We start from the raw sequence: 19,958 nt of genomic DNA, 5'->3' as shown, positions 1-19,958 counted from the left end.
GAAACATTATGTTATATATGAATCATCAGGAAGTCAACATTCTAACTTTGTAGTGGTTCATTTTGCAAAAATAAATCTTCTATGAGGCTACATAAATTCATCTTGAAGATTTATAAACACCAATATAAATATGTTGAAACTCCCTAATTACTGTTAATATTGATAGATCATTGTGAAGTCATTCTATCTATCCACTTAATTCATTCATAGGCAGAAGACAAAATGCTAGCTAAATCAAGACTTCGATAAATAAAGCATAATATTGCTTCATTAGTTGTTGAGAAATGAGCCTTTTGAGACATTACAGCTGCTACATAAGACATTTTTTATAAATTAGATTTTTAATGAGATATTTCCAATGTTCAAACCTTGTAGTTGAAATAGTTCACAGAATCTGTGTTCATTCTCTCTGGAATACTTTGCCTCTTCTAAAGCTACTACTGACAAAGAAGGAAGAAAGAAAGGAGGGAGAGAAGGAAGGAAGAAAGAAAAGTTCTGTAAGAGGTTAGGGTTAATTTATAAGCAAATTCTATAAAACACATGCATCAAGCATTTAGGTTCAAGATATTATTTGTTAGTTTTACTAAAAACCATTTCCTGGGAATATGTTCCTTTTAAAATATTTTATTTATTTTAATTGGAAGATAATTATTTTAAAATATTGTGGTGGTTTTTGCCATACATTGACATGAATCAGCCACATATGTCCCCCCATTCTGAACCTCTGTCTCACTTCCGTCCCCACCCCATCCCTCTGGATTGTCCCAGTGCAACGGCTTTGAGTGTGCTGTTTCACACATCGAAATTGGACTGGTCATGTATTTCACATCTGGTAATATACACATTTCAATATCATTCTCTCAAATCATCCCACCTTCGCCTTCTCCCACAGAGTCCAAAAGACTGTTCTTTACATCTGTGTCTCTTTTGCTGTCTCACATATAGGGTCATCATTACCATCTTTCTAAATTCCATATATATGTGTTAATATACTGTATTGATGTTTCTCTGACTTACTTCACTCTGTATAATAGGCTCCAGTTTCATCCACCTCATTAGAACTGACTCAAATGCATTCTTTTTTATAGCTGAGTCACATTCCATTGTGTATATGTACAACTTCCTTATCCATTCGCCTGCCAATGGACATCTAGGTTGCTTCCATGTCCTAGCTATTGTAAACAGTGCTGCAACGAACATTGGGGTACATGTGTCTCTTTCAATTCTGGTTTCCTTGGTATGTATGCCCAGCAGTGGGATTGCTGGCAGTTCTGTTTCCACTTCTTTAAGGAATATCCACGCTGTTCTCCATAATGGCTGTACCGGCTTACATTCCCACCAACAGTGTAAGAGGCTTCCTTTTTCTACACATCCTCTCCAGCATTTATTTTTTGTAGCCTTTTTGATGGCAGCCATTCTGACCGGCATGAGATAGTGCCTCACTGTAGTTTTGATTTGCATTTCTCTGATAATTAGTGACAATGGGCATCTTTTCTCTATGTCTTCTTTGGAGAAATGTCTGTTTAGTTCTTTGGCCTACTTTTTGTTTGGGTCATTTATTTTTCTGGTATTAAGCTGCTTGTATATTTTTGAGATTAATGTTCTGTCAGTTATTTTATTCACTATTATTTTCTCCCATTCTGAAAACTGCCTTTTCACCTTGCTTATAGTTTCCTTCATTGTGCAAAAACTTTTAAGTTTAATTAGGTCCCATTTGTTTATTTTTGTTTTTATTTCTATTACTCTGAGAGATGGGTCACAGAGGATCTTGCTGTGATTTATGTCAGAGAGTGTTCTGCCTATGTTTTCCTCTAAGTGTTTTATAGTTTCTGGTCTTACATTTAGAGATCTAATCCATTTTGAGTTTATTTCTGTGTATGGTGTTACAAAATATTCTAGTTTCACTCTTTTACAAGTAGTTGACCAATTTTCCCAGCACCACTTGTTAAAAGAGTTTGTCTTTCCTCCATTGTACATTTTTTCCTCCTTTGTGTTTGATAAGGTGTTCATAGGTGCATGGATTTATCTCTGGGCTTTCTATTTTGTTCCATTGATCTATATTTCTGTCTTTGCACCAGTGCTATAGAGATGTTCCTTATAGTTTGCTGTGCAAAAAGGAAATTCACAGTTTATTTTATCCATATTATTGAATTCTTTAAAACCAATATTCAAATGCCCTGTAACATTTTGGATTCAAATAATGTGAAACTTTATTCTCTAAAATAATTGTTTGCATTTTTATCTCTATAGGCTTTAGAAAATTAGAAATTGTATAGGTGATCTACATAAGAGTACTTTATTCAGAGATAATGCTATCCCATTAAGTAATCCCACAGAAGTTCCCACAATTGTATGCCACAGGTTTCCACACAGCAAACCATGATGACTGTGAAATCAATGGGATTCAAGACTCTGGACACTAAGTATATAGGCTGCTTGGGCAATTGAAAAATGAAGTCTATGACAAATCCATATTCCTATCCTTACAAGGACCAGAACCAATAGGTAGAGTTTTGTTTTCAAACCATGTGAAAATTCTAGATTTCTAGTCTAGATTCAAGTCTAGTTTTTTTTAATATTTTTTAATAAGTCTCAATATATATAGGGTCACTGAAATTTTTTATGACCAGAGAGATGCATATTTTCAAATTTTGCATGTGCTGAGTTACTGAAATAAGGAAACTGTGGTGAATAGAATAATTTTGTTTGAGGTGCTGTGATTCAATTCACTGTACACTGCTATAGAAGCCATTTAACAATATCAGACTTTGATTACTTTCCATGATTACCTCTGTAGAAGTTTGCTTTTACATATGTCAAAAAATCTCCAATTCCTAATTGCAGAGAAAATTTTGCTATCTGGTTCACACATCTCACACAAAAGATTTTCAACCAGAATTCAAGTAGATAGTCAATTAGTTAGCTTCTCAAAGTAACAGGAGACTCCTTTTGTAATTAGATGTATCTGTGCCAAACCTGAAATATTTTATTAGACAAAAATTCTATTTCTGTCTCTTCATATCAAGCTCTAAAGGAATCTCATTAAAGTCATGAGTGTGTAGAAGTTAATATACAAATCAAAGGAGAGAAAATATACATTTTGTGGCTTTACACCATAGGTTATTATTTTTTTCATAAGAAATAGTCTTCAAAGTAAGAGGTAACACTGGAAAACAGTCCAGATCCTAAACTAGTGAATGATTAAACACAAAGTAATATATCCATGAAATAGAAAACTTTTCAGCAATAAAAAGGAAAAAAAAATCCACTGATACATGCCACAACATAGGTAAACCTCAAAAAATATATGCTAAGCAAAAGACAGACAAAAAGACCATTTACTGTATGATTCTATTTATGTAAACACCTAGTAAAGGCAATCCTATAGAGACAAAAATTAAATTAGTAGTTTTAGGGACTTGAAGTGGGAAAGGAGATTAATATAAATGGGCATAAGGATTATTTTGGGGGTGAATGAGGTATTCTGAAATAGAGTTTTGGTAATGGATGTACAATGTAAAAATTAGTGATGCATACATTCAAAAGGTGAATTTTATTATATGTAAATTATATTCCAATAAATGTGTTAAAACATGGAGATAGATGGATATAGACATAGATATATATATACATTTAAAGAGAAACATATAAAGCAATTTATGTTTTACTAAGAAATGATTGGATTATTTAACTTATAGATAGTAATGAAGATATCTTAAATTTGTTTTTAAAAACTTTATGCCAGTTAGCAGTAAATGTTGCTTCATTTCACAGATTCTTTACTGAAACATTTATTTTTGAGAAGTTAGAGTCAGGTGCAAAATAGGTGTGGCTTCCAATTATGAGTTTTCCATCAGTTAGCTTTAGAAACAAAATCTTTATAGATGCTATTAGAGGTGAAGGAAACATAGTGAAGATTTTGAGCTATTAGTTTATGAACCTTCTGATATTAGTTTTGTTTTTTGCAGAAGAGGTACCTGTTCAAATTCCAATGATGAAGTCACCCTTGGACAAGATCCAACTGACTCCTGGGCAGGCACTGCCTCCTGGATTTCCTGGACCATTCATTTTTGCTGATAGTCTGTCCTCTGTGGAGACTCTGTTGACCAACATTCAGGTCAACAATATTTCTATAAACAAAATAAATGTAATACAAGACATTAGCACCTACATCAATTATTTCACATTTGAGAAATTAAAACAGATAAGATGAACTGTATGTCATTTCCTGTACTTTGACAGGGTTTACTGAAAGTGGCTTTGGATAATGCTCGCATTCAAGAGAAGCAGATTCAACAAGAAAAAAGGGAACTGCAAATGGAGCTCTATAGAGAGAGAGAAATTAGAGAAAACCTTGAAAGACAACTGGCAGTTGAGCTTCAAAGCAGAAGTAAGTTTAACAAACTCAGTGTAACTGAAAAAGTTAACATTGTGTTGGAAATATTTTCCGTAGTAATAGAAATATTCTCAGATATAGCCTGGAACTGCTGAAAAGGGCACAATCATGATAAAATCAAATCCCATACCCACCAGGTAGATGACCCACAAACTGGAGAACAATAATACCAAAGAAGTTCTCCCAATGTTGTGAAGATTCTGAACCCCATGTCAGGATTACCAGCCTGGGGGTCTACAAAGGGACTGATAATCCATAGGGAATCAAGCTTTGCAGGCCAGAGGGATTTGATTATAGGACTTCCACAGGACTGACATAAAAAGAGACTCTAGTCTTGGGGAGCACAAACAAAACCTTACACACACCAAGAACCAGAGGAAAGGAGCAGTGAGCCCACAGGTTGTTGTTCAGTCACTCTCATGTTCAACTCTTTACAACCCCATGAAATGCAGCACACCAGGCTTCCCTGTCCCTTACCATCTCCTGGAATTTGCCAAAGTTCATGTCCATTGAATCAGTGATGCCATCCAACCATCTCATCCTTTGCCACCCTCTTCTCCTCCTGCCTTCAAACTTTCCCAGTATCAGGGTCTTTTCCAATGAGTCGACTCTTTCCCTCGGGTGGCCAAATTATTGGAGATTCAGCATCAGTCCTTCCAAAGAGTATTCAGGGTTGATTTCCTTTAAGATTGACTGGTTTGATCTCCTTGCTTTACAAAGGACTCTCAAAAGTCATCTACAGCACCACAGTTTGAAAACATCAATTCTTTGGCATTCTGCCTTCTTTATTGTCCAGCTCTCATATCCATACATGACTATTGGAAAGACCATAGACATGACTATATAGATCTTTGTTGGCAAAATGACACACTGTCTAGCTTTTTCATAGCTTTCCTACCAAGAAGCAATCGTCTTCTAATTTCATGTCTGCAGTCACCATCACCAGTGATTTTAGAGCCCAAGAAGAGGAAATTGTCACTGTTTCCACTTTTTCACCATCTATTTGCCATGAAATGATGGGACTGGATGCCATGATCTTAATTTTTTTTTTAATATTGAGTTTTAAGCCAGGTTTTTCACTCTTCTCCTTCACCCTCATCAGGAAGTCCTTTAGCTCCTCTTCACTTTCTGCCATTAGAATAATATCATCAGCATATTTGAGGTTTTTGATGTTTCTCCCAGCAATCTTGATTCCAGCTTGTAGCTCATCTAGCCCAGCTTTTTGCATGACGTGCTCTGCATATAAGTTAAGCAAACAGGATGACAGTAAACAGCCTTGTCATATTCCTTTATCAATCCTGAACCAGTCATTTGTTTCATGCAGTGTTCTAAATTTTGCTTCTTGGCCTGCATACAGGTTTCTCAGGAGACAGGTAAGATGGTCTGGTGTTCCCATCTCTTTAAGAATTTTCTAGTTTGTTATCATCCACATAGTCAGAACCCACAGGAGATTGAACAAAATCTACCTGCTAGTGTTGAAGGGTCTCCTGTGAAGGCGTGGGTTCACAGGGGCTCACCACACAGGTGGGGGCACTGGCAGCATCAGACCAGGAAAGTCCCCCTTGTTGTAAAACCCTTATGGAGTTCACCATTAACCCTAGATATAGAACTCATAGACCCCAAGGCTGATTCATCTCAGGCCAAACAATGAACAGTGAGGGAATGCAACTCCACCCATCAGCAAGTAACTGGTTTAAAGCTTTACTGAGCAAGGCTTTGCCCACCAGAGCAAGACCTAGTTTTTCCCATCATCAGCCTCTCCCAGCAGGAAGCTTGCACAAGACTCTTAGCCTCATCCATCAGAGGGCAGACAGAAGAAGCAAAAAGAAGCACAGTTTCACAGTGGCTAAACAAACAAACAAACATACATATTATAGAATGTAATCATGATGAAAAAGCAGAAAATTATGTTCCAGGTGAAGTGACAAGAAAAAAAAAAAAAAAAAAAAAAACAGAAAAACAACTAAAAGAAGTGGAGATAGGCAACCTTTCAGAAAAAAAGAATTTAGAGTAATGATAGTGAAGATGAGCCAAGATCTCAGGCAAACAATGCAGAAGATGCAAGAAATGTTCACCATAAATCTAGAAGAACTAAAAAGAAACAGAAATGAATAATACACCAGAAGGAATTAATAGAATAACTGAAGCAGAAGAACTGATAAATAACCCGGAAGAGAGAATGGTGGAAATCATTGCTGCAGAACAGAATATAGGAAAAAGAATGGAAAATGAAGATAGCCTAAGAGACCTCTGGGATACTATTAAATGCACCAACACTCATGTTATAGGGGTCCCAGAAGGAGAAGTGAAAGAGAGAAAGGACCTGAGAAAATATTTGAAGATATAATAGCTAAAAAATTCTCTCACATGGGAAAGGAAATAATCAACCAAATAAAAGCATGGAGGAACACATTAAGACACATAGTAACCAAACTGACAAAAATTAAAGACAAGGTTAAAATATTAAAAGCAATAAGTGAAAAATGACAAATAGCATACAAGGAAACTCCCTTCAGGCTATCAGCTGATTTAACAACAGAAATTCTACAAGTCAGAAGGGAATGGCAGAACATACTTAAAGTGATAAAAGGGAAGAAACTGCAACCAAGAATACCCTACTCAGCAAGATTCTCACTCAGATTTGATGAAGAAATCAAAAGCTTTCCAGATAAGCAAAAGTTATGAGAATTCAGCACCACCAAACCAGCTTTACAACAAATGCTAAAGGAATTTCTCTAGGCAGAAAACACCAGAGAAGGAAAAGACCTACAGAAAAATAAATCCAAAACAATTAAGAAAATGGTAATAGGTTCATATAATTACCTAAGATAATTACCCTAAATGTAAATGGATAAATGCACCAACCAGAAGACATAGACTGGCTGGGTGGACGAAAACATGTGCATGTATGCACTTCCACTTGTTGACCCCCAAGATTGTATGTAATTATTTATATTGTTGTTAATCATGTTCCCATTATGGCTTGCAATTTTAATTATCTTTTATTTTTTGTCTGGCTATTGATTGTGAAAACTGATAAACATCTTTCACTATTGTAAAAAAAAAATCCTTATGTATGAAATGTTTACTCTTTGGCAAGAACAACACTAGATTCTGAAGGTAGAAGATAAATAACACTCAGTTCCTGTTCTTGAAAGATTTACATTTCAAAGGACTAGCACAACCAATCAGTTAATTTTAAGACAAAGTGGCAAGAGCAATGATGTATTTATATATGTTTATATAGAGAGAAGATAGTTAGTTCAAATTGGTGCTCTGGGGATTTAATGGTTGAGGAAGGTTTTCTGATGCTGCCACTTGAATCTGAGTCTTGAAGAATCAGTAAGCCAAGAAAGGGCATGAAAGTACCTGAGCAGTTTGTTCATTCTGCACCAATGAGCCTGACTACACAGTCCATAGACTTCTCCAGGCCAGAATACTGGAGTGGGTAGCCGTTCCCTTCCCCAGAAGATTTTCCCAGCCCAGGGATTGAATCCAAGTCTCCCACATTGCAGATGAGTTATTTACCAACTGAGCCACCAGGGAAGCCCAAGCATAGAGGCAAGAAGCCTCAAACATGGGGAACTATATACAGTTTTTTATTACTGTGGCTCTGACTTTTATAAAGTAAATGTTGAGAGACGATGCAGAAAGTTGAAGCTGAATTATGAAGGAGATTTTTAATTATGGAAAATATTACCTTGGATTTTGACCTGTAGATTATGGGAAGTATTAAAAGATAAACAGGGGAATGATCTGGTCTGATTTTAATTAGATAAAACACTCCAGTGTTGGGAATAGATTAGAAGGGGCCTTAGAGTGAGGTTAGAAACAAGGAAGCTATATAAAAGGAGATTGCTGTCATCTAGACAGTGGTGAAGAGGACTGAAATAGGGTAGCATATAGACACAAAGGGAAAGAATGAAGAAATACTGTTCAGAAATAGAAATACCTTTTCAACAATGGGTAGACATTTGATAATCTGCAGACATGGATAATGAGACTAGCTTGTATCAAAATCAAAGAAAATTCAAAATTTTACTTTAACCAATAATTTCCACCTCTTCCTATATTTCCCATAAATTACTATACAGCAGCAAGTGGTTACTGTGTTTTTAGCTTCTTTCCTTTCTTTGCTTAGTCTTCTCTAGAATGATCACAAAGCAAACGTTAAGTAAGAGTTAAAGAGTATGAAGGAGAGGCAAAAAAGGGAGAGAAAATTTACAACCCACATAATACTTCCCTAAACAAGGAAGGATTACTCCATTTAAGTAAAATCCACTAACTTTATATTATTCCAAAATAACATTATATTCATAAATTTGTATCAAGAAGTTGAAATTTTATAGATATTTTCCTTAAGGCCTAGAAATTATAAGCTTAGTTCAAAATGGAAATTTAACCTTTGCATTTCAGAAGAATTAAACATTATCTTATCTTGCTGAAGTCATTAAATACTAGAAAACAAAGGCTAAATTATCTTTCTAAGGTTTGGAGAAATTAGTACATTTTTGATATTTGGTATGCGATATGTATTATTATGATTGCTGTTCATTCAGTAAGTCGTGTCTGACTCTTTGTGACTCCATGGACTGCAGCATAGCAGGCTTCCTTGTCCTCCTCTATCTCCCACAGTTTGCTCAAATTCATGTACACTAAGTTGGTGATGCTATGTATTCATTTCATCCTGTGCCTCTCTCTTCTCCTTGGGCCTTCAATCTTTCCCACCATCAGGGTCATTTCCAATGTGTTGGCACTTCATACCAGGTGGCCAAATTATGGGAGCTTCATCTCCAGCATCAGTCCTTCCAATGAATGTTCAGTGTTGTTTTCCTTTAGGATTGACTGGTTTGCTCTCCTTTTAGTCCAAGAGACTCTCAAGAGTCTTCTCCAGCAGCACAATTTGAAAGCATCAATTCTTCTGCACTTAGCCTTTTTTGTGGTCCAACACACTCATCCGTATATGACTACTGGAAAAACCATAGCTTTGACTATACGGAAATTTATTGGCAAACTGATGTCTCTGCTTTTAAATATACTGTCTAGGTTTGTCACAGCTTCCATCCAAAAAAAAAGTGTCTCTTAATTTCATGACTGCAGTCATCCTCTGCAGTGATTTTGCTGCTGTTTCTGCTGCTAAGTCGCTTCAGTCATGTTCGACTCTGTGCGACCCCATAGACGGCAGTCCACCAGGCTCCCCCATCCCTGGGATTCTCCAGGCAAGAACACTGGAGTGGCTGCCATTTCCTTCTCCAATGCATGAAAGTGAAAAGTGAAAGTGAAGTCGCTCAGTCGTGTCCGACTCTTCACAACCCCATGGACTGCAACCCACCAGGCTCCTCCATCCATGGGATTTTCCAGGCAAGAGTGCTGGAGTGGGGTGCTATTGCCTTCTCCGGCAGTGATTTTACAGCCCCATAAAAAGAAAACCTGTCACTGCTTCCACTTTTCCCCTTCTATTTGCCATGAAGTGGTGAGATCAGATTCCATGATCATAGTTTTTTGAATGTTGAGTTTCAAGTCAGCTTTCACTCTCCTCTTTCATCATCATCAAAAGGCTCCTTAGTTCCTCTTCACTTTTGGACATTAGGGTGGGGTTATCTGCATATCTGAAGCAGTTGAAATTTCTCCTGGCAATCTTCATCCCAGCTTGTGGTTCATCCAGCTGGTATTTCACATGATGTACTCTGCTTATAAGTTAAACAAGCAAGGTAACTAATCTGCTACTATGAAAGAGCAGAGGGCAATTGTGAATTATTATGATTAAGAGTCATAAAAGCACATTTCTTTTGTAGGGAAATTATTTATACTAAAGTAACAAATAATTATTGGCTTCCCTGATGGCTCAGTGATAAAGAATCCACCTGCAATGCAGGAGACGTGGGTTTGATCCCTGGGTCAGGCAGATACCCTGGAGAAGGAAATAACAACCCACTCCAGTATTCTTGTCTAGAAAATCCCATGGACAGAGGAGACTGTCAGGTTGCAGTCCATGGGGTCTCAAAAGAATCAGACATGACAGTGATTAAACAACAACAAAAATGAAATAATTATATGTTTAATATACTAACATTCACAAATTGATTTATGAAAAACTACATACATTAAAATTGGCATCTAACTTTTAGGGATCTACCCATACTGATTTCTGTTTACTCCTTATAGACTCTTCAGGTCAATCTTTGTAATTGATAACACATCTATTTTCTTTTAAAAATTCCTAGACATAGTAGATGTAATATTGTACAATTATAATAGTAAAATATTTTTATGTTTAACCTTATTTATCAGCCTTTTATCAAAAATGGAACAAGAACTATACATTCTCAGTGTTTTTATTTCAAGATTTTCATTTTGTTATTACCTTAGTCCTCTGAAATATGCACACATTTAGATGAGTAACTGACTCTTTTCAAGTTGTGAAGGTCATTTATATGGAAAGACATTGAAATGTGAGATAAAGCAATTGAAATTCAAATTAGCATCATATTCAGTTTACTGTGACTGAAATATTTTAAATGTATATGAATATTTTAACTTTTAAAATATCATATAATTTATAATTTTGCTTAATGTTCCTTGAATAATTTTTTATTGCCATGATATTAATATCTTAATTTTTACAAACTGATTTTGGAAGAATATGAAGGTCGGTTTGCTTAGAACCCTGTTAAAGCCCTGCTGTGTACCAATATTATTGCTAAAGTTCACTAATTCTATTTGAGAAATTATCACAGATTTCAAGGTTTCAGAGTATAGTAACAATTATACATTAGGGCAGTTAAAGTTTCTTGTTAGGATAAAAAGCCTTGAGAGTTGAGTTATAATTGTTTGTAACTCTTCATTTCCTTTACTGTTTATAAAAAATGCTATTGTGCTTTTATAGATTGCTTAATAAAATGATTGCTGAATATTATTCTCTTTAAAATGTGTAGATAGGTTCAAATATAAATATATGGAGAGATGCAGAGTCCCATGATATATGCATATACTTAAAGAGATAGATATTTTCCCTTAAAAGTAGTAACATCTCAGAGAAATAGACCCTGGACATTGTAAGTTTTAAAAAACATACCATGTTTTGAAACTCAATAAATACTTTCAGGATTTTTTTTTTGTATTTTTAAGTATGTATAGGAATAACCTGATGAATAATAAGAATACTTTTCTTAACAAGTTTATAAAATATTTCATGTTATCACTAAATCCATGTAGTCAAGGTAGAAAACAGTTTTCCAGTACTACCACCAACACTGTACAAATGCATGTGTATTATAGAGCTTACTTACTGGAGATGTGAAAGCAATAACAAATCAGTTATATGACTGAATATTCTTTGGTTGAGTCTAATGATAACTGGAATCAACAGAAGCTAATCATACATTTATATATCTACCTGAATCTCTGTATATATTTTTTATAATTCATCAAAACTGGCAACTTGATTTCAATGACCAAGCCTTTGAAAACTACTTCCCTTTCCATATTTTAGCTACCATGCAAAAGCGCCTAAAGAAGGAGAAAAAAGCAAAGAAAAAACTACAAGAAGCCTTGGAATTTGAATCAAAGTGCAGGGAGCAAGTGGAGCAAGCATTTAAGCAAGCCACTACTAGTGACAGTGGACTAAGGATGTTGAAAGGTAATGTGTGAATTGGAACTTCACAATTAGGGTACACAAAGGGGAGGGGGTGAGGGAGGGAGATGGAATGGGAGAGATTTTGTCTAGGAACAATTAATATATCAGGGCTTCCCAAGTGGCTCAAATGGTAAAGAGAACTGGGTTCGATCACTGGGTTCGGAAGATCCCATGAAGGAGGGCATGAAAATCCACTCTAGTATTCTTGCCTGGAGAATCTCCATGGAAAGGGGATCCTGGAGGGCTACAGTCCATGAGGTCGCAAAGAACTGGGCATGAATGAGTGACTAAGCACACAATTAATACATCAATTTGAAGCCAAGTGTTTTAGGTCATTAATTTAATCTGTCAAAATAATCCCTATCCTGGGAGATATAAATATAATAGTTTAGGAGTAACAGGGAATCCTCCTGGTTTTTGCAGAAGTAATATTGATAACTTCCCTACACTTAAAATGCATTTTATCTCCATTCATGATAAAATGTGCTAATGTTTGTTTTAATGTTTCATTTATTTTAATGAGCTTTTAGAAAGGTGGTTCCTTTAGTGCAGATTGTATCAGTGATGAGGGCTTCAAGAGTGCCTGGTTGAAAAAGAATGTTCTAAATAAATTACTGGAGTTCCTGTGAGAAGAGGTGCTTCTCATGAAATCTCTTAATTCCAAATTTTTCTGATTCTATTTTAAATGATGAAAGTCTACAACATAATTTTATCTCATAGGCTACTCAAGTTCTTCTTTCATAGCATATTAACAGCTGGTATATTTAACTGATATGTGTATATAAAAAGGATGAGCCTAAGAATTTCATACATGCATGTACACATATTCCGTACATGATATGACACAAGCATGAACTGAAATAGTGTTTCTTCAAGTGCCATATACTAAGAACAAATAGACAATTCCATACAAATGTTCAATCATATTTTTACCTCCTAAAAATTCAATTCCCTTTTTGCTGTGACTATCTTAAATCATTGTCATCACAGTCAATAGGAATACAGAACTAGATTATTAGCTCATGACAGCTATGCCTCATTGAGACACAGAAGAGAGAGGATAAATAATAATACATCGATATTTCATACTGTGGAACATCTTAGACAATGGGAATCAGATATGGAGCAAATGTTCAGTACACTCATTATTTGAGGCTCTGAAGATGTAATTATGAGGACCCTTGAGTTTTTTTATATATTTGAAATCCACCCATATGTGAATTCCACTGTAGCTCCAGTGTTCTCTGTTATAAAGGAAAAGAGGCTGTTTTTACAGCATGTGGGTAACTTGTATTCAAATAATTTCTTTCTCACATTAATCCTTGATGACATTGGATGATACATAGGCTTCTGTTATTATATTACCCAAGGGGGTCTGAGCAATTTATATATAGAAATGAACATATTAAACTGTGTTTCATGAATATGAATAACTTTTAGGTAATCATATTGAAAATTGAAAATAAGAAACCCATCTCCTTGTTTCTTCTCCTCAAGTTTTTATTTTTTTTGTTTTTGTTTTAAACAATTCATGTATCTCTTGGTCCCAAGAGCCAGTACTAAATAAAGACCAGAAATCATAGTCTGTGTTTTAGTGTTCATGTACATTTACCATAGAGATAATCATCATCTATCACATTTCACAAATGGAAAATATACATAAGAATGGGGTAATTATATTAACTTTTTCTTTATTTCATAGAGCATGTTACCTGATAGTCTGAGGGGGTTTATATGGATATATTATTTTCTTGAGGTTTATCTCTAGAGAGTAAAATGAATAAAGAAGTATTTACTATATACCTGGAAATATATGCCCAATTGTAGAATTTAACTAAGGTTTATAATCCTCCTTCTTACTGTTATAGGAAAGGGGACCCTTTCTAGGGCACAAGAGTGAGCTCTTGCCTAACACTTGGCAATGGATTGTCCAAGGAGGCACAAGTTACTTTATTGGAAAGGGGCCCCCCTAGGTGGACAGCAGGAGGGTAAGGGAACCCAGGAGAACTGCTTTGCCATGTGGCTCACAGTCTTGGATTTTATGATAATTAGATTAGTTTCCAAGTTGTCTCTGGCCAATCACTCTTGACTCAGGGTCCTTTCTAGTGGCATGCACATCACTCAGCAAAGATAGATAGATTCCAGTGAGAAGGATTCTAGGAGGTTGGTAGGACATATGGACTGGTGTTTCCTCTCTCCTTTTGACCTTTCCAGAATTCTTCCAGTTGTTAGTAGCTTGTTAGTTCTGCATTCCTTACCAGGACCACCTTTTGTAAGATAACTCATGCCTGTGTTTACTATAGTGCATGGCCAGGCTGGGAAGTTTCAGTCAGTGGTTCTCTAAACACTACCATTAAAAATATATTGACATTCAATGCACGATACTGGATGCTTGGGGCTAGTGCACTGGGACGACCCAGAGGGATGGTATGGGGAGGGAGGAGGGTTCAGGATGGGGAGCACATGTATACCTGTGATGGATTCATTTTGATATTTGGCAAAACTAATACAATTATGTAAAGTTTAAAAATAAAATAAAATAAAATAAAATAAAAATATATATATATATTGACATTAAAAAAAATCAAAACGCCACTCAAAGTCTCGTGTTTACTATAGGACCAAGACCCTGACCAGCTGAGAGTTTTTACTCAAATGGAGTCAGGAAAAATTGAATATGCCTTAATCTTGAGTGTCACTTCTTTCAGATACTGTGATTCCAGATATTGAAATAGAAAACACTGGAACTCTACATGATAGTACTGCTATGCAAGGTACAGTAAATAGTGTACTTCTTTCTACAACTGCTTAATATGTGATCCCAGAGGGTTGGATGAGGATGAGCTCCTTTGTTGATACTTTTCATATAAGTAACGTAAATAAATAAGTTAAACTTTTCTTACTTCATGATAGGGTAAAAGTCTGTAATGTTTATTGAGACTATGTATTTAGGGACTAAGAATTTTACATACACAATGTGAGGAAATTTCTTGTATGTTTACTTGTTAAAAGAATGTACATTTAGAAGTTAGGCATATTCTAAAAATACAAAATGTGAATATAATTTACCTTTTTATAAGTGTACAATAATACAGTTTTTAAATCTTGCTACTTTACTGTTTTTAAAAGACAGTGGTTCAATAATCATAACCTATCAATATTTGCAAAGTATTCTAGGCAACATTTTTATCAATATTTAAGTTCTGGTGCCAAATTTAGATATTTTAGAAACTGACTATGAAAATAAAAGCAGGACTTGTAATTCATAATTTGTAGGATTCCCATAATTGCTTAGATCCTTTAAAATATTTAAAAGTATTTAGTAGTATGAAAATAGGCAAAACAAATCAATATAGTCTCATTGGAGTGCAAACACAACTAAAATTAAAAATTGAAATTTGACCACTGGAGTTTCTCTGTGTCTTTCTAATACAGTTTTCTAGCCCTCTGTATGCAGATTATATTTATTTTCATATTCATGTCTCACTCTAATAAAAAAAGAAAAAAAATTACCTAACTTTCAAAAAGGAAACAACCATAGAAATGTTACCTTTTGGAGGTTTAACTAATCAGTGCCTTTCCATAGTGTAATGACTGGATCAATATGAAGACAACAGAACCAGATATGACCAAAAGATCCATGTGGGTTTGTCTGTGGATCACCATTTTATGTGGCAGTTTCAGAAAATTTAGAAATCCTCACTCATGAAGTTTTGCACATCATCTTTGCAAATCTAGGAGTGTCAAAGATCATGGATCTTCTGGGAATGGCTGATTCTGCTGCAGCTGGATAGACTTAACTAATGTATTAACTTTACTAGGTGTGGAAACATGCATGTGTAGCTCATAAAGCTTTTGCTTTGTCTTGTGCCTCTTTAGCTTACCTACTTTCTTCTCTCAACTTAAAGGCTGTGTCTGTGTGAGCAAAGCCAATTTGAATGAGACTCGGTGTTTATCCAATCAATTTACCACTGTGAAATTGATAAATAAATCCCCACTATTTGTGGGCTACCACTATTTAAGGTTGCCACCACAGGTCCAAGGTAGGATTGAGCAAGTCTGAAGCATATGGTCCCTAGTGAATCTGTAAAACACAAATATAGACTGAATCTTTAAGGAGCATTGAGCTTGATTGGGCCCTTCTTTAAGTGAGATATAAGGTCATCTTTGGAACTGTAGAAGGTAAACTATCAGCAGGTTGTATCTTTACTATCCTTTAATCTTATACTCACCATTCATAGCTATTATATATACATACATATACATATATATATATATATATATATATATATATATATATATCTGTGTGTGTGTGTTTCCTCTGTCCATGGGATTTTCCAGTCAAGAATACTGCAGTGGGTTGCCATTTCCTTTTCAGGGGATCTTCTCAACCCAGGGATCCAACCCAGGTCTCCCACAATGCAGGCGGATTCTTTACTGTCTGAGCCACCAGGGAAGCCCATGAATCTTTATCTATATCTATCTGTATTATATACAAATTCCTTTAGTCCCCAGTAATAGCATCTTTCCTGACTCTGAAATAAATATAAATTTTGAACTGTCCTAAAGTTGCATTTCAATGCAACAAACAGATAACTTATTCATAGAAGGCCAATTAGATGATATAAGGAAAAGTTACATTCACTATTTGGCTCAGTCTTTTATTTTAGTGAAGTCTTCAAAGAATGGCTTTTGATATTAACTTGTGATTAGGAGAGGGCACATTTAATACTTGTATTCAGTGAGTATAATTTTAATAATCTTCCTTAGTTTTTGCTAGCTAAATATGAGAAAATTTGGTCTACTTTTAAAAGGATTGAGATAGAACAATTTTAAAGCAAGGAGATTAACTTATATATACTTTTCAAATTATAAGTCAAATTTTCTAGCATTTGTGGTTAATATTTTCCATATATATGGTAAAATATGATGGTTAATAATTTTTATTAAATATCTGCCTTTTGGGTTATGTTAAATAGTATTCTTGAATAAATATGGTAAAAATGAAAAAGTTCATATTCTCACCTTCCTTAGCACAATATATAAGTATGATAAATGATAAAGTTCTTATCATCAATTTATGAAAAACTAGAGTAAATGCCTTATATTAATATGATAGTAGAATCACAATTTAATATCTAAAAGAAATTACTTTATGAGCAGAAATTGATTTATTCTATTAACTAGGTGAATAGATGCCTGAAAATATTATCATAATTAATCTTAAAAATAGTTCATTGAATCAATAAATTCAAATGATATTTTTTGTTTTGTTTTTTCATTCTGTTTTTATTAAATTTTATTTTACTTAACTTTACAATATTGTATTGGTTTTGGCATATATCAAAATGAATCTGCCACAGGTATACATGTGTTCCCCATCCTGAACCCTCCTCCCTCCTCCCTCCCCATACCATCCCTCTGGGTCGTCCCAGTGCACCAGTCTCAAGCATCCAGTATCGTGCATCGAACCTGGACTGGTGAACTGGTGACTCGTTTCATATATGATATTATACATATTTCAATGCCATTGTCCCAAATCATCCAACCCTCTCCCAACATCCCAATAATATTACTTTTTTGTTTAAGATGCACAGAATTGAGAAATTACTTTTATATGTACCTATGAACTTGAGACAATGTATAATGGTTGGTGGACATAAAATGCAATTTTAACCACTATTTTTCCTTTCTGCCTGATAATTTTGTTCTTTTGTGTTATCTTTCTTTTTTGACATATTTTGATGCTATTTTCATCTTTTTCACTTCCCTCCTTCTGGTTTGTGGCAGCTTGTTCCGCATTCTTTAACAGGAAATTTTTTAACTTGGATGATTATTCCCTAGAATTGTCTGTGAGGGTCAATTCATGCATGCTAATACAATGCTATTTTCACAACCCATCTCCATCGCAGCAAATAATTCCAGCATCAGTGAAGTCTTTTTTCTTCCTATTGTCAATATCTCTGTTGGATACAAATCTGTCATTCACTTAGTGATTTCTCTTTGAAATTCTATTAGTTGCATTGTAACATTTCCTTGAGAGGACTTAAAGAGGATTTGGAAGAATGTTGCTTGGCTATCATTCTAAGTAATAAAGTCCTGTACAGTTTTATGATAATTTCCACAAACTGACCATGTACTGCTATACTTATATGTATTCTAGATCTCTTCAGCTTAGTTATTTTATGTCTTTTATGCTTTGAGTGTTGTTTGACAGACAAGTTATTATGCATAGATCACCTTCTGATAAAAGGATTTCTGTATTCCTTATATTTTAATGGTCTATATAGCAACTCCTCCTGTATACTATAAGGAGATCAAAAAATGAATACACACCCATTCTGATAGCAGTGTCCACTATTTCTGGAAGTGAAGGATGTATACTAATATCCTCCAACCCAGATTCTCATAACAAAGTTGGAGGCCTGCAAGACACACATCAACCGTTTTATCAACTAATCTCCTTTTCACATAAAATAAACATATCAGTTCTCATTAAGTGTACCTTCAGATCAATGATTTTTGCAAATGACACCCAAATACCATTTGTGTAGTGCACTTTTGCTGATTAAAGTAAATTAAATTAGCACAACTACAAGTGAGATGGTAAAAACTAAAGCCAAACTGCAGTACCATTAGCTAACAAAGTGACATCTTCTCTTTACTGCGTTCTGCCATTTAGTTATTATCCTATTGGAAATCTAATTATAATCCTTTTACTCCCTAGTCACACTTCACAGTTTTCACAAGCTTAGCAATGACAAGTGATTTCATTACATTTTATTGCTTGTGTCAAGACTGACTTAACTTCACTTGGAGACCTAAAAGCCCTCTCAGTTTCTCAGATTCCCTGTTTGCACATTACAGCAACAGCTCCTTTAATTAATTAGCATGAACAGCAGTAACATGAACTGCTGAACAGAAAATAACATCACTTTATGATTGAAGGGAGACTTCTCCTTTTGCATGTTTATACTTAGTTAACCTTTGTATGACTGTATTTCATTGTTTAGAGCTACTGGTACAGTACATGTTTCTTAAATGTTAAAAATTGATATTGTCATCTTAATAACAGATAAAACAAATCCAGAACATGAAGCTCCTAAATTTTGGAAAACAAATAGCCTTCATGAACTGGCTTTCTAGTAACAAAATAAAATATTATTTTGAAATGTTTATTGTAATAACATCATAAAATACAAAGGCACAGTGACACATTGCTCTATTTTCTTCCAGTGCATTTTTTGGGGGAAGAAAGCAAAACAAAAAAATCTAGTAAATGCTTTTGCAAAAGGAATGTCAATCTCTTTGAATAATTTTCATATTTAATTTTTTGCCTACATGTTTGACAATGACAAAACATGATTTAACACTGGAATATATTTTTAATCTGATATTTTTCAGTAAATAGGATGGAATCTTAAATGATTTTCCCTTCTTTTGAGACTAACATACCAGAAGTGGATATTAAATCCAACCCACATGTGAAAAGTAAACCAAACTTTGGTATAAGAGTTAAACCTATAAAACATCCCTTTTCCCCCTGTGAACAATTTTTATTCAGGAAAAAAAAGTGAGAGCTTATTCAAAGAATATAAGCTTACCATTCTAATATGCAAAATTCATGATCTCACCTATACAGTGTTTGGTGAAGATGTCACTGAAGAATTAAAAGCAAGGTGAATAAAATGTTGTTTGACTATAAAAGTAGCAGACACAATCTTGATGCCCCTATGTTAAAAAGAACACATATTTTATGATGTAATTTAATATATGTATATATATATTCATAATCAGATCAGATCAGATCAGTCACTCAGTCGTGTCCTCCTTGCAACCCCATGAATCGCAGCACGCCAGACCTCCCTGTCCATCACCAACTCCCGGAGTTCACTCAGACTCATGTCCATCGAGTCAGTGATGCCA

At 34.8% G+C, this 19,958-nt stretch overlaps 1 protein-coding gene across 1 annotated transcript in view; it reads left to right on the top strand.

The window, feature by feature from the left end:
* DACH2 (dachshund family transcription factor 2) overlaps positions 1 to 15,955 on the top strand; it is an 864,952-nt gene extending 848,997 nt beyond the window's left edge. Inside the window, exons 9-13 of the mRNA XM_070366582.1 lie at positions 3,969 to 4,117; positions 4,243 to 4,390; positions 11,889 to 12,035; positions 14,741 to 14,806; positions 15,912 to 15,955. Of these exons, the coding sequence (XP_070222683.1) occupies positions 3,969 to 4,117; positions 4,243 to 4,390; positions 11,889 to 12,035; positions 14,741 to 14,806; positions 15,912 to 15,955 (554 nt within the window). The remainder of the gene's footprint in view (positions 1 to 3,968; positions 4,118 to 4,242; positions 4,391 to 11,888; positions 12,036 to 14,740; positions 14,807 to 15,911) is intronic.
* Positions 15,956 to 19,958: the final 4,003 nt, after the last annotated feature.

This window comes from Bos mutus, chromosome X (assembly GCF_027580195.1).
Source record: "Bos mutus isolate GX-2022 chromosome X, NWIPB_WYAK_1.1, whole genome shotgun sequence".
In the NCBI taxonomy this organism is placed as follows: Eukaryota; Metazoa; Chordata; class Mammalia; order Artiodactyla; family Bovidae; genus Bos; species Bos mutus.
The sequence above is the reverse complement of the archived record's forward strand: the minus strand, read 5'-3'. Positions and strand labels throughout refer to the sequence as shown.